Source organism: Oreochromis niloticus, linkage group LG5 (genome assembly GCF_001858045.2).
Source record: "Oreochromis niloticus isolate F11D_XX linkage group LG5, O_niloticus_UMD_NMBU, whole genome shotgun sequence".
Taxonomy (NCBI): domain Eukaryota; kingdom Metazoa; phylum Chordata; class Actinopteri; order Cichliformes; family Cichlidae; genus Oreochromis; species Oreochromis niloticus.
In genome coordinates this window covers 7785153-7800645 of record NC_031970.2, presented here as the reverse complement: position 1 = coordinate 7800645, position 15493 = coordinate 7785153, and the positions used below count along the sequence as shown (strand labels likewise).

The following is a 15493-nucleotide window of genomic DNA, read 5'->3' as shown; positions in this document are numbered from 1 at the left end:
GAGGTGTTATCCAACATTGTCTTTATCTTGGACAACATCCGCCTCTGCAATATCAGTGATTGCACAGTATATTGAACATGTTAATGCAGATGGGCTACAGCAGCAGAAGACCACAAAAGCCATCCCTGTCACCTAAATCAGGAAACTGAATATACAGTTCACATGAGCTCATCAAAAACTGGACAACAGATGACTGGAAAAATGTTGCCTGGTCATTTGGATGGCAGGGCCAGTATTTGGGTTAAACACAATAAAACCAAGAAATGATCCTGCCTTGTATCAAAGTGTCAGGCTGCTGCAGCTCTGGGGGATATTTTCTTGGCACATTTTAGACTCCTTAGTACCAGTTTAGCATTGTTTAAATGCACGACCTATCCGAGTATTGTTGCTAACCATGTTCTTATCTTTATGACAATATTGTGCCCATTTTCAGCTGGCTGCTTCCAGCAGGATAACGTGCCATGTCACAAAACTGAAATAATTTCAAACAACTTTTTGAACATCCAACTCAACCTTATAGTCAACAAAATAAATAGTTAGTACCACCTCATACTGTATATGCAGAACTTTGTAATATAGTATTAGTCACATATTCAAATAGTGGGTGCATCAAACTAGCCGTTAACAAGTGTCATTCATTCAAAATTGTCAGAAAAAAGCCTTTCTGCAAATAAACTTAGAACACAATGTAAACAATAATATTTGGATAACAGACCTATATGTAAAACAAAATCTAGGACTTGGGTAATAGAATCACCCTTCAGTTGAATCCTGTGTCATAACATGACGTCTGAATGCAGATTCTATTGTGTGGAATATCAAAGTTTGTGGTCTGTGCGACAGATATTAATCATTGAAAATCAGGTTTGCTAGCATCTGTTAACACTGAAAAGTACTGTTCTTGCCCCAGGCCTCGGTGTTCTAGCTGTTGTACTGTCAGACATTTCAAGACACACCCATTAAACTGACGCAATTCCTCTATCTGCACATGGGTGGGTCTGATTGCTCACACAATCAGACTGCTTTGTACATGAAACTCTCCAAATGTAATGCAGGGAGGGGAGGATTGTCCAAATTTGTCACTTTTGTTTTGTTTCGCATGACTCTAGGGCCTTGGTAACAATTCAAGAAAGTCAAATTGCGTTCTCCCCGCCTTCTGAAATGCTTAAGAAGGGTTGGGCAAAATACTTATATAGCTTTAGTGGGCGATAGTGGAGTCATACAACGTTGCTGTGAGAAAGAGAGACTAACAGATGGAAGGTGAGATTTCATCTTCAGAAATGCAAACTCTTTCACTCTTTTCTGTTCCTTACTTTTCATTACTATTCATTTGTTATACAGAGCAAATTCACTCTTGATGAAGACTTTGATTATGATTTGATTATTACTATGATTACTGCTGTGCGTGATTGCCTTTTACTGTTACAGACAATGTATGATGTTGACAGTCTCTAATGTTTTTTTTTTTTCCTCAACTTGCAGACTTGAGGATAAAATATGTTGACCTGGAACAATCAGAAAACCTTGAGAGTCATAGGACAAATGGCTTCAGGAACACCAAATCTCTGGTGGTGCGGAGAGGAGCCCCATTTAAAGTCAGTGTTCAGCTGGAAGGGCGACCCTTCAGCCCTAAGATCGATACTCTGAGGGTGAAAGTCATGCTAGGTACTTTCCTGGATATATTACTTGGATGCTTTTGTATACAAGTGGTCTAACCCACAATTTAAGGTTTTTGTTTGTGTTTCTAACTTCATTCCTCAATTTTCCCATCAGGTAACCTGTACGCAGTAATGCCTGTAACCTTCTCCAAGAGCTCTTCCAAGTCCAGCTGGAATGCCTATATTGACCCTGAGGAGTGGAACCCTCTGAAACCTTCTATCTACATCTGCTCTCCTGCCTCTGCCTCAGTCGGCTCCTACAGATTTCAGCTGTGTGTGCTTACTCAGGATGGCCAGAAAAGCTCTGCATATGGCAATTTCATCCTGCTCTGCAACCCCTGGTGTTCTGGTAAGTGAAGCAAACTATCAGTACTGGAGAATCAGATTTATTTTGGTATGTATCAGAAATACATATATGGTTTGTGTGACCTAACACACAAACCATATTGAAAATTACATTATTGTAAAATACATAATAAATTATTAATTACTTATTTTTAAGCGTCTGCTACATCTATGTGACTAACTGTGTATATAAAACCTGACATATAATTATGTTTCATAGTAAAATTCCGCCACTAAATTTATAAATAAAAAAGATCAACATAAGCATGATAAAATCAGTCCGTGGACTGAATGATCTGTAAATCTCTCTGAAAATGTTGAATTGAACATGAATTGAAAATGTTAGTACACTGTGCGGTTCTAAATGCAGGATGTATTTCTTGCAGAGGATACAGTATACATCCCATTTGAGGATCAGAGAGAAGAATATATCCAGAGGGACTCTGGGTTGCTGTTTATGGGATCAGGGACAAACATTGTGGCAAGACCGTGGTCTTTTGATCAGGTAAGGAATTCGTAACCTAAACACTAAGCAACTCAAAAAAGGAAAAAAATGTATTACCAGAAGATGTGCCTTTTAAATTAGGTATTATGTATGAGTGTATTAGGTTTGATCAAATTGCATAAAGATCGTATTCTCTGTAGCACGGTTCTGAAAGATTCCCAGTGTTCACTTTCAGTTCACTTTAATAATTCTTCAAAACAATAGTTAAAAATGAAAAAATGTGCAAATTTGGGAGGATCAATGAGATAAAACAGTATGTGTGCACATAGTAAAATCTTGACCTTAAATCTGACTTCAAACTACCTGGTTAACAGGACGTACTCAAATTTTCTCTTTTCTTTTTTCTGCCTGTAAAGTATGAGCCTGGTGTTCTGGAGGCATGCTTGAATTTGCTCCAGGTCAGCCCTCAGCACAAAAAGAACAGAAAAATGGACTACCTGAACCGAAACAACCCCGTGTACCTCAGCCGGGTTGTGTCTGCCATGGTGAGTGTCAACAGATTCTGTCTAGCAACACAAATTCAACATTAACTAGCTTTACAAATTGTATAAATCACATTGGTTTTTGTTTACAATCTATTACAACATAAGCATCATTTCTACTTGTTAAACAAGCTTGAGCTTAACCTGGGACACTATGTTCTGCACATTGAAAGGAAGAAGAACAGCGCCTTCAATGTTTTGAACACTAAATGTCACATGCAGCAACACTGTAATTATTACTGTAAAACTGCCAGGGCAACATGGAAAATTATGGGATGCCCAAACCTGTTTTGGCATCTTTGGCACGTGCTGTGCAAACAGTGAAAACTATACTTATGTTGTGCTTTGTGTTTAGATCAACAGTGAGGATGACCGTGGGGTGCTGAAGGGGAACTGGACAGGCGACTTCAAACAAGGTGTCAGTCCCTCCATGTGGACTGGGAGTGGGGACATTTTGAGAAAGTGGAACCAGTCTGGTAACAGCCCAGTCAAGTATGGACAGTGCTGGGTTTTTGCAGCTGTCATGTGCACAGGTGCTTATATCTTCATATTTTAAAACCTTATAAAAGCAAGTTACTTAGATCATGTAATTTTGGTCTTTAATAATCAGTTGTTCTAAATGATGCTATCATTATAAAGTGTTTTCATTCTTTTTTGAGTAATTTTTTCCATGACAGTGTTGTAATATTTTAACAGTCTTCTTTTTTTAATCAGTTGTGCTTTCAATATGTCTTTCAGTTATGAGAGTTCTTGGCATTCCTTGTCGTGTTATCACAAACTTCAACTCTGCTCATGACACTAATGGCAACCTGGTGATTGAGGAATACTACAGCGCAACAGGGCAGAAGTTAAACCGCACCAAAGACAGCATCTGGTCAGTTTTATTTTTTGCTTATAAACTGTATTATTTAACTACTTTAAAGACTTTAATGACATTTTAATGCTTAACATTATCTTTTGTTGGACTTTAACAGGAACTTCCATGTCTGGGTGGAGTGCTGGATGACTCGTCGGGATCTTGAATCTGGAATGGATGGCTGGCAAGTTCTTGACCCGACTCCTCAGCAGAGAAGTGGAGGTGTGTGCTAAAAAAAAGTTCTTAAACTTTTGTCATCCACTCTTTAATTCTTTGTGAACTTCTTCAGAACTTTCTTGTTTCTGCCATCATCACAGGAGTGTACTGCTGTGGCCCTGCACCAGTCAAAGCGATAAAGAACAAGCGTGTGGACCTGTTCTATGACGTCCCATTTGTCTACGCCAGTGTGAATGCTGATATCCATACAATCATCTTGGGCCAGGGTCAGGTGCTCGGGTTCAGCAAAGACACTGAGAGAGTTGGCTCCCTCATCTGCACTAAGGCTGTTGGGTTCCCCAGATTGCAAAAGATCACAGGAGATTACAAATACATCAAAAGTATGACCATAAAACTAGAATTCTGCCAAATGATTTGCACATTATGCAATTTAATAAAGTGATATATTGAAATAAAGTGATAAAGTGAAATAATAGCATTCTCACATACTCACATTTGTCTTTCTGTCTTTATAACACAGGCCCAACTTCAACACTTTCATCAAGAAGCTCTTCAAGTTCAGGCGACTCAACACTAAGAAGAGGTAATTTGTAGTTTTGAATGTATTCATCAGAGTTTATACTGAGTTGTTTAAAAACATATCTCTTCATGAGGACTTTTTCATTTTTATTCAGCAGGCTCATCTCAGGGAGTGTTAGTCTTCCTGACCCTGGACAAATCCCCCATTGTTGGGGAGCCTGTCAGCTTCAGCGTGAAAATCATGAACAAGCAGAATGTAGCCAAGATGTTGAAGGTTCACCTCAATGCCCAGGCAAAAGAATACAACCACAGCCCCTCAGACACCTTCTGGGAAAACCATGGTGTCCTACAACTGGCACCTATGGAAGGTACATTTACTTTTCTCATCTGCAACTGAAATGTTCACCTTTGAAGGACTGTTGTTATTTTCAGAACTTAATCTATTTGGATTTGACCATTTAATTAAGACAAACTAATTTTCGTATCCCTCCCTCTATCCAGTCAAGGTAGTGCGGCAGAAGATCCCCCTAGCACAGTATGAAGACGTGGTGGGAGATAACCTGATCAACCTTGCAGTTGTTGTGGAGGATATGGCCAGTCAGGAGAGAGTCCTGAGCTCAGAGGAGTTCAACATTGCCAGCCCACAGCTCATCATACAGGTACTTTACAAAAATTCTCAATATTTCCTCCTTAAAGTTTCTCACATACAGCCTTATTGCATCCATCAACTTAAACTTCTTTAAAAAAATAAATTAAACTTTATGTCTTTGAGCACAAATTCCAATGTTTTGATACCAAGTATAGGTTGCTACGTAATATTATAAGAAAGTATTTAAAGGGCATTCAGGATTTTCATATCTGATATGATGATGCGGCACCAGCCGTGAAAAAATGCATCGGTGGTTTTGAAAATTTCTATCATTTTTCTCCTTTTTGAATGAAAATATAATCATATAGTTACAAGTATGAGTTGCAGACAGCAGATTTTATGTCATATTTATTACCTTAAAGTTATATAATGGAGAACTTGAGGAAATGTTCTGGGTTTACTAATGTGTTTGTCCTTCAGGTTGCAGATGAAAAGTCCATCATGCAACACAGCGAACAGACTGCCCTAGTGACCTTCATCAACCCATATTCTTACCCAGTCAGTGGAGTACTGACTGTAGCTGGGGCTGGGCTGCTTCAGGACAAAGTTCAGTTCAGGTAAGAACAACTTTCTTGTCTCACGGGCAATAATTAATAGACACCACAGGGACTGTAGAACTTCATACATGCCTGCTAATGACAGGAATTTTAAAATAGAGGAGTGTCACTGTGCAGTACAGAAAGGAACACTGTGTCTTTCTTGAGAGAATGTTGACTTGTCGCTGTGGTATGCTTGCATTGTTCTACGCATGTTTGTGTTCATGCCTGAATAGCAAGATAATCACTGAATGTTTTCATTGCTATATGAAAACCATGGCTAATAATCATTTCCAAGCAGTGAATGACTATTTAACACAGTTTGATTACAGGTGTGATGAGTTACACACAAAAGCATGTGCAAAGTGACAGGACATATATTCTAGTTACTGGAATAAATTTCAAAATTTTGCAAACATTTTTTTAAAATAAGCTTTCTCCATTTTCCTGCAGGATGCCCCCACTGCCTCCAGGAGGAAGAGTGGATCAGCCAATCCCGTTCATGCCCAACATGGTGGGAAAAAAGATGCTGCAAGCCAGCCTGTGGCTCACAAACATGAATGTCACCATCAGAGGCTTTAAGATGGTCTCTGTCAACAGTGTTTAGCACCTGGAGCCATGTTTCCTATGCTGTAAATGATGAATGTAAATATTATTTATTTAGCTATTTATTTTTTTTATTTATGTGTATCTGTGCCATAAAAATTAACATTCATACCCAAAGATATAATTTTTTAAAAATTTATTGTTGTACTTTTACCTTTATTTGAGAAATAAAATCATAAAATGTTCCATTCTGTCTCATTTCTTCCAAAAGCCACACAGTGTATGTGTGTATCAATGTGTTTATTCCTACCTTTTTTGCTCTGAAGATGGTGATCTTTCCCCATAAAGAAAGAAGATTCCTTTTAATTGTGTGCATCATAAACGTTATAATTCCTTTTTTAGATTCATGTCATGTAGATTGTTTAGAATGCATCTATAGATTGAGCAACGGTGCAAAATGACATGAAACTGAACTCACCTTTAACCTCAGTGTAATTAATTTATCTTTATTAATCTACTTCAACTGTCTGTCAAAACAAGTTGGCAACCAAGCATTATATACAGATCATTGCTAAGCTGACAGGCAGTGTAATCGGCACATGCACAATCATACCAGTCCAACTATATTACAAACAGGTTGTTAGGTACTTAATGACAGTGAAGAAAACAATATACAACCCATAATTAAAGGTAAAGATTCATTCAAGCACCAGCCTATAATACAGCATCTTCAAGCCAACTCATCAAAACATTTTGAGCAGATTTTTGGTCTTTAACTGTGATTATTGTTTTATGCAGAGCTCCCAAACTATTACCGTACTGTATTGTAAAACTGAATCAGTAAATAGCTCAGACTGTAAAGCTGAAATGCAGACTGTTTAATAGCCCCTACCTTAAAGAGAATGGTATTTAACATTTATTTAGATGATTAAAATCACAATTTCACAACTCGTTCACTCGTTTCTGTTCCTTAGTATTTGTTACTATTCATTTGTTATTCAGAGTAAATTTACTCTTGATGAAGATTTTATGATTAATTGCCTTTTACTGTTAAGAACAATGCATGATTTTGACAGTCTATAATGTTTTCTGGGTTTTTTTTTCAACTTTCAGACTTGAGTATAAAGCATGTTGACCTGGAACATTCAGAAAACCTTGAGAGTCATAGGACAAACAGCTTCAGAAACATCAAATCTCTGGTGGTGCAAAGAGGAGCCCCATTCAGAGTCAGTGTTTACCTAGAAGGGCGACCCTTCAACGCATTGACCGATAGTCCGAGGGTGAAAGTCATCCTGGATACATTAAAAGACATTCTTTCACTTTATCTCAATGAGTTCATTTATAAATAAATGAGCAAATTCTGTAGGATAAATGTTATTTATCAGAGATAAAACAGCTAAAAGAATCTGTGCACGTACTAAAATCTTGACCTTGAATCGGAATTCAAAGCACCTATTTAACAGAATGTACTCAAATGTTCTTGAATTGGGACACTGTGTTCTGCAGTTTGAAAAGACGAAGAGACACCTCCTTCAAAGTTCTGAACACAAAATGTCACATGCAGCAACACTGTGATTATCTATGGAATGCCCAAACCTGTTTTGTCATCTTTGGGACGTGATGTGCAAACAGTGGGGTGTGTGTGTGTGTCTGTGGGGGGGTCTTTTTAATGTATTCAAAGCCTGAAAGCATGTGTGGGAGTTTCATTCATAAAGTTTTTTTTAAATTAGATGAACATTTTTTTTCAGTGGAATCATTTGATATAAAATCTTTCATATTTTATTATCTCAACCCCAAACATATCAGGCAGTGAGGCTGTCCATGTCAAAGAAGACTACGAAAACCATTAGAAAATGTGTTAAAGTGATAATTATGATAAATTCAAAATAAAATACTGTGGCATCATTTTATTTTTACCTTTTTCTATTATGCTATGTGTATTATAAATATAAGCATAAAAAATCTAAATGTATAAATACTATTAATTTTAAAACTGTTGAGATAATTAAAACAAGCAGGCATTTTGACATGAAATTATTGCTGATATTGATATTTTATTATTAAATAAAAAGGTGATAATAGTAAAAAGGATAATTCATCATCCAGACGGCATGGACAGATTAGTCTGAGAATTTCAGAAACTGCTGCTCGAACAGATGAACAACTATCTGTGGGATTTACAGAGAATTTTCTAAAAAGAGAAATTATCTACTGGGCTGCAGCTGTCAGGGTGAAAATCCCTTGTTGATGTCAAAAGTCAGAGGAAAATGGCCAGACTGCTTCATGCTGAAAGGTTAAACACTTGTTCCAACCAAAGTATGCAGAAGAATATCTTTGATTGCACAGTATATTGAACATGTTAAGGCAGAGGGGCTACAGCAGCAGAAGACCACACTAGCCTGAGTATCTCTTCTCGTACCTAATGGCAGTCAGGCTACCTCTGGCGAGCACATGGAGGGCTGTGTGGCCCCCCAAAGAAATGCCACCTCACACCATTACTGACCCACTGCCAAACCAGTCATGCTGGAGGATGTTTGCAGGCATCCGACTCTGTCACGTCTGTCACAGTGTGCTCAGTGTGAATCTGCTTTCATCTGTGAAGAGCACAGGGCGCCAGTGGCGAAGTTGCCAATCTTGGTGTTGTCTGGCAAATGCCAAACGTCCTGCATGGTGCTAGGCTGTAAGCTCAACCCCCACCTGTGGACATCGGGCCCTCATGCCACCCTCATGGAGTCTGTTTCTGACCCTTTGAGCAGGGCTCATTTTGCAGGGCAGTGGCAGTGCTCCTCCTGTTCCTCTTTGCACAAAGCGGTCCTGCTGCTGGGTTGTTGCCCTCCTACGACCTCCTCCACGTCTCCTGATGTACTGGCCTGTCTCCTGGTAGCCCCTCCATGCTCTGGACACTACGCCGACAAACACAGCAAACCTTCTTGCCAGAGCTCGCACTGATGTGCCATCCTGGATGAGCTGGACTACCTGAGCCACTTGTGTGGGTTGTAGACTCCGTCTCATGCTACCACTAGAGTGAAATCACTGCCAGCTTTCAAAAGTGACCAAAACATCACCCAGAAAGCACAGGTACTGAGAAGTGGTCTGTGGTCACCATCTGCAGAACCATTCCTTTGTTGGGGATGTCTTGCTAATTGCCTATAATTTCCACCTGTTGTCTATTCCATTTGCACAACAGCATGTAAAATTGATTGTCTAAGTGGACGTTTTGATATCACAGAAGTGTGATTGACTTGGAGTTACATTGCGTTGTTTAAGTAATTAAGTGTTATCTATCTATCTATCTATCTATCTATCTATCTATCTATCTATCTATCTATCTATCTATCTATCTATCTATCTATCTATCTACGTAAACTTATAAGTGAAACAAAGTCTAGGACTGGGGTAACAGAATTGTCCTACAGTTTAACCCAGTTTCATAATATGACGTCTGACAGCACATTCTGTTGTGTGAAAAACTGGGACAGTAAAAATTTGTTGTATGTGTGACAGATATTAATCACTGAAAATCAGGTTTGCTCGTTGCTGTTATCACTAAAAGTACTGTTCTTGCCCCAGGCCTCGTTGTTCCAGCTGTTGTCACACATTTCAAGAGTACACACCCATTAAACTGACGCGATGTCCTCTATCTGTACATGAAACTGTACAAATGTTTCACATGGAAACAATTCAAGAAAGTCAAATTGCGTTCTCCCCGCCTTCTGAAATGCTTAAGAAGGGTTGGGCAAAATACTTATATAGCTTTAGTGGGCGATAGTGGAGTCATACAACGTTGCTGTGAGAAAGAGAGACTAACAGATGGAAGGTGAGATTTCATCTTCAGAAATGCAAACTCTTTCACTCTTTTCTGTTCCTTACTTTTCATTACTATTCATTTGTTATACAGAGCAAATTCACTCTTGATGAAGACTTTGATTATGATTTGATTATTACTATGATTACTGCTGTGCGTGATTGCCTTTTACTGTTACAGACAATGTATGATGTTGACAGTCTCTAATGTTTTTTTTTTTTCCTCAACTTGCAGACTTGAGGATAAAATATGTTGACCTGGAACAATCAGAAAACCTTGAGAGTCATAGGACAAATGGCTTCAGGAACACCAAATCTCTGGTGGTGCGGAGAGGAGCCCCATTTAAAGTCAGTGTTCAGCTGGAAGGGCGACCCTTCAGCCCTAAGATCGATACTCTGAGGGTGAAAGTCATGCTAGGTACTTTCCTGGATATATTGCTTGGATGCTTTTGTATACAAGTGGTCTAACCCACAATTTAAGGTTTTTGTTTGTGTTTCTAACTTCATTCCTCAATTTTCCCATCAGGTAACCTGTACGCAGTAATGCCTGTAACCTTCTCCAAGAGCTCTTCCAAGTCCAGCTGGAATGCCTATATTGACCCTGAGGAGTGGAACCCTCTGAAACCTTCTATCTACATCTGCTCTCCTGCCTCTGCCTCAGTCGGCTCCTACAGATTTCAGCTGTGTGTGCTTACTCAGGATGGCCAGAAAAGCTCTGCATATGGCAATTTCATCCTGCTCTGCAACCCCTGGTGTTCTGGTAAGTGAAGCAAACTATCAGTACTGGAGAATCAGATTTATTTTGGTAGCTTGTTGCAGCAACCATATATGTATCAGAAATACATATATGGTTTGTGTGACCTAACACACAAACCATATTGAAAATTACATTATTGTAAAATACATAATAAATTATTAATTACTTATTTTTAAGCATCTGCTACAGTACAGCTATGTGACTAACTGTGTATATAAAACCTGACATATAATTATGTTTCATAGTAAAATTCCGCCACTAAATTTATAAATAAAAAAGATCAACATAAGCGTGATAAAATCAGTCCGTGGACTGAATGATCTGTAAATCTCTTTGAAAATGTTGAATTGAACATGAATTGAAAATGTTAGTACACTGTGCGGTTCTAAATGCAGGATGTATTTCTTGCAGAGGATACAGTATACATCCCATTTGAGGATCAGAGAGAAGAATATATCCAGAGTGACTCTGGGTTGCTGTTTATGGGATCAGGGACAAACATTGTGGCAAGACCGTGGTCTTTTGATCAGGTAAGGAATTCGTAACCTAAACACTAAGCAACTCAAAAAAGAAAAAAAATGTATTACCAGAAGATGTGCTTTTTAAACTAGACCTGAGTGTTACGTGTTTATCAAAGTGCGTAAAGACAGTGTTCACTGTAGCACTGTTCTGAAAGATTCCCAGTGTTCACTTTCAGTTCACTTTAATAATTCTTCAAAACAATAGTTAAAAATGAAAAAATGTGCAAATTTTGGAGGATCAATGAGATAAAACAGTATGTGTGCACATAGTAAAATCTTGACCTTAAATCTGACTTCAAACTACCTGGTTAACAGGACGTACTCAAATTTTCTCTTTTCCTTTTTCTGCCTGTAAAGTATGAGCCTGGTGTTCTGGAGGCATGCTTGAATTTGCTCCAAGTCAGCCCTCAGCAGAAAAAGAACAGAAAAATGGACTACCTGAACCGAAACAACCCCGTGTACCTCAGCCGGGTTGTGTCTGCCATGGTGAGTGTCAACAGATTCTGTCTAGCAACACAAATTCAACATACTCTTCCTTTACAAAAAGTATAAATCACATTGGTTTTTGTTTACAATCTATTACAACATAAGCATCATTTCTACTTGTTAAACAAGCTTGAGCTTAACCTGGGACACTATGTTCTGCACATTGAAAGGAAGAAGAACAGCGCCTTCAATGTTTTGAACACTAAATGTCACATGCAGCAACACTGTAATTATTACTGTAAAACTGCCAGGGCAACATGGAAAATTATGGGATGCCCAAACCTGTTTTGGCATCTTTGGCACGTGCTGTGCAAACAGTGAAAACTATACTTATGTTGTGCTTTGTGTTTAGATCAACAGTGAGGATGACCGTGGGGTGCTGAAGGGGAACTGGACAGGCGACTTCAAACAAGGTGTCAGTCCCTCCATGTGGACTGGGAGTGGGGACATTTTGAGAAAGTGGAACCAGTCTGGTAACAGCCCAGTCAAGTATGGACAGTGCTGGGTTTTTGCAGCTGTCATGTGCACAGGTGCTTATATCTTCATATTTTAAAACCTTATAAAAGCAAGTTACTTAGATCATGTAATTTTGGTCTTTAATAATCAGTTGTTCTAAATGATGCTATCATTATAAAGTGTTTTCATTCTTTTTTGAGTAATTTTTTCCATGACAGTGTTGTAATATTTTAACAGTCTTCTTTTTTTAATCAGTTGTGCTTTCAATATGTCTTTCAGTTATGAGAGTTCTTGGCATTCCTTGTCGTGTTATCACAAACTTCAACTCTGCTCATGACACTAATGGCAACCTGGTGATTGAGGAATACTACAGCGCAACAGGGCAGAAGTTAAACCGCACCAAAGACAGCATCTGGTCAGTTTTATTTTTTGCTTATAAACTGTATTATTTAACTACTTTAAAGACTTTAATGACATTTTAATGCTTAACATTATCTTTTGTTGGACTTTAACAGGAACTTCCATGTCTGGGTGGAGTGCTGGATGACTCGTCGGGATCTTGAATCTGGAATGGATGGCTGGCAAGTTCTTGACCCGACTCCTCAGCAGAGAAGTGGAGGTGTGTGCTAAAAAAAAGTTCTTAAACTTTTGTCATCCACTCTTTAATTCTTTGTGAACTTCTTCAGAACTTTCTTGTTTCTGCCATCATCACAGGAGTGTACTGCTGTGGCCCTGCACCAGTCAAAGCGATAAAGAACAAGCGTGTGGACCTGTTCTATGACGTCCCATTTGTCTACGCCAGTGTGAATGCTGATATCCATACAATCATCTTGGGCCAGGGTCAGGTGCTCGGGTTCAGCAAAGACACTGAGAGAGTTGGCTCCCTCATCTGCACTAAGGCTGTTGGGTTCCCCAGATTGCAAAAGATCACAGGAGATTACAAATACATCAAAAGTATGACCATAAAACTAGAATTCTGCCAAATGATTTGCACATTATGCAATTTAATAAAGTGATATATTGAAATAAAGTGATAAAGTGAAATAATAGCATTCTCACATACTCACATTTGTCTTTCTGTCTTTATAACACAGGCCCAACTTCAACACTTTCATCAAGAAGCTCTTCAAGTTCAGGCGACTCAACACTAAGAAGAGGTAATTTGTAGTTTTGAATGTATTCATCAGAGTTTATACTGAGTTGTTTAAAAACATATCTCTTCATGAGGACTTTTTCATTTTTATTCAGCAGGCTCATCTCAGGGAGTGTTAGTCTTCCTGACCCTGGACAAATCCCCCATTGTTGGGGAGCCTGTCAGCTTCAGCGTGAAAATCATGAACAAGCAGAATGTAGCCAAGATGTTGAAGGTTCACCTCAATGCCCAGGCAAAAGAATACAACCACAGCCCCTCAGACACCTTCTGGGAAAACCATGGTGTCCTACAACTGGCACCTATGGAAGGTACATTTACTTTTCTCATCTGCAACTGAAATGTTCACCTTTGTTATTTTCAGAACTTAATCTATTTGGATTTGACCATTTAATTAAGACAACCTAATTTCTGTGTATCTTCCTCTATCCAGTCAAGGTAGTGCGGCAGAAGATCCCCCTAGCACAGTATGAAGACGTGGTGGGAGATAACCTGATCAACCTTGCAGTTGTTGTGGAGGATATGGCCAGTCAGGAGAGAGTCCTGAGCTCAGAGGAGTTCAACATTGCCAGCCCACAGCTCATCATACAGGTACTTTACAAAAATTCTCAATATTTCCTCCATAATAGCACATAAAGTTTTTCACATACAGACTTACTGCAGTTTAATTTTAAGTCTTTCAGGAAAAATTCCAATGTTTTGATACCAAGTATAGGTTGCTACGCAATATTATAAGAAATTATTTAAAGGGCATTCAGGATTTTCATATCTGATCTGATGGTGCAGCAGCCATGAAAAACTGCATCGGTGGTTTTGAAAACTTCTATTGTTTTTCTCTATTTTGAGTGAAAACTGAATCATATAGTTACAAGTATGAGTTGCAGACAGCAGATGCAGATTTTATGTCATATTTATTACCTTCCATCATTTGAGGAAATGTTCTGGGTTTACTAATGTGTTTGTCCTTCAGGTTGCAGATGAAAAGTCCATCATGCAACACAGTGAACAGACTGCCCTAGTGACCTTCATCAACCCATATTCTTACCCAGTCAGTGGAGTACTGACTGTAGCTGGGGCTGGGCTGCTCCAAGGCAAAGTTCAGTTTAGGTAAGAACGATTTTCTTGTCTCACGGGCAATAATTAATAGACAAATCTGCTGAACTTTAGAACGTCATAAATGCCTGCTAATGACAGGAATTCTAAAATAGAGGAGTGTCACTGTGCAGTACAGAAAGGACCATTGTGTCTTTCCTGAAAGAATGTTGACTTTTCATTGTGGTATGTTTGAGTTGTTTTACGAATGTTTGTGTTAATGGCAGCATACCAAGATAATCACTGAATGTTTCCACTGCTGTGTGAAACACAGATAATAATCATTTCCAAGTAGTGCATGACTGTTTAACGCAGTTTGATTACAGGCGTGATGCAAAGTGACAGGACATATATTCTAGGGTGCCACTGTCAGCCACTCTAAGTTACTGGAATAATTTCTAAATTTTGCAAACATTTTTTTAAAATAAGCTTTCTCCATTTTCCTGCAGGATGCCCCCACTGCCTCCAGGAGGAAGAGTGGATCAGCCAATCGCGTTCATGCCCAACATGGTGGGAAAAAAGATGCTGCAAGCCAGCCTGTGGCTCACAAACATGAATGCCACCATCAGAGGCTTTAAGATGGTCTCTGTCAACAGTGTTTAGCACCTGGAGCCATGTTTCCTATGCTGTAAATGATGAATGTAAATATTATTTATTTAGCTATTTATTTTTTTTTATTTATGTGTATATGTGCCATAAAAATTAACATTGATACCCAAAGATATAATTTTTTAAAAATTTATTGTTGTACTTTTACCTTTATTTGAGAAATAAAATCATAAAATGTTCCATTCTGTCTCATTTCTTCTAAAAGCCACACAGTGTATGTGTGTATCAATGTCTTGTATGTTACTACTTCTTCTGGCCTGAAGATGGTGATCTTTCCCCATAAAGAAAGAAAAGTCCCTTGAGTGATTTTGTGCATGGAAAACTTTAAAATTTGTTTTTTTTAGG

The 15493-nt window shown here is 38.6% G+C and overlaps 2 protein-coding genes across 4 annotated transcripts; both read left to right on the top strand.

Moving 5' to 3' along the window:
• Window positions 1-1024: 1024 nt before the first annotated feature.
• On the top strand, window positions 1025-6519 carry LOC100694448 (protein-glutamine gamma-glutamyltransferase 5). 2 transcript variants are annotated; one of them, XM_019359005.2, is made up of 14 exons: window positions 1025-1260; window positions 1483-1665; window positions 1774-2007; window positions 2390-2508; window positions 2865-2993; window positions 3346-3523; window positions 3729-3864; window positions 3965-4068; window positions 4164-4403; window positions 4544-4606; window positions 4701-4910; window positions 5044-5201; window positions 5612-5748; window positions 6181-6519. In XM_019359005.2, exons 1-14 carry the CDS (start codon window positions 1254-1256, stop codon window positions 6332-6334), a joined length of 2052 nt encoding a protein of 683 aa, XP_019214550.1. In that variant the 5' UTR covers window positions 1025-1253; the 3' UTR covers window positions 6335-6519. The 2 variants fall into 2 exon arrangements, with proteins under 2 accessions (XP_019214550.1, XP_019214549.1); XM_019359004.2 differs by having other exon boundaries at window positions 1026-1260; window positions 4698-4910.
• Window positions 6520-9950: 3431 nt separating this feature from the next.
• Window positions 9951-15330, top strand: tgm5l (transglutaminase 5, like). Of its 2 annotated transcripts, none has more exons than XM_019359007.2 (14): window positions 9951-10090; window positions 10313-10495; window positions 10604-10837; window positions 11246-11364; window positions 11713-11841; window positions 12194-12371; window positions 12577-12712; window positions 12813-12916; window positions 13012-13251; window positions 13392-13454; window positions 13549-13758; window positions 13881-14038; window positions 14418-14554; window positions 14989-15330. In XM_019359007.2, the coding sequence occupies exons 1-14, from the start codon at window positions 10084-10086 to the stop codon at window positions 15140-15142; spliced, it is 2052 nt and encodes a 683-aa protein (XP_019214552.1). In that variant the 5' UTR covers window positions 9951-10083; the 3' UTR covers window positions 15143-15330. The 2 variants fall into 2 exon arrangements, with proteins under 2 accessions (XP_019214552.1, XP_019214551.1); XM_019359006.2 differs by having other exon boundaries at window positions 9952-10090; window positions 13546-13758.
• The last annotated feature ends 163 nt before the right edge of the window (window positions 15331-15493 follow it).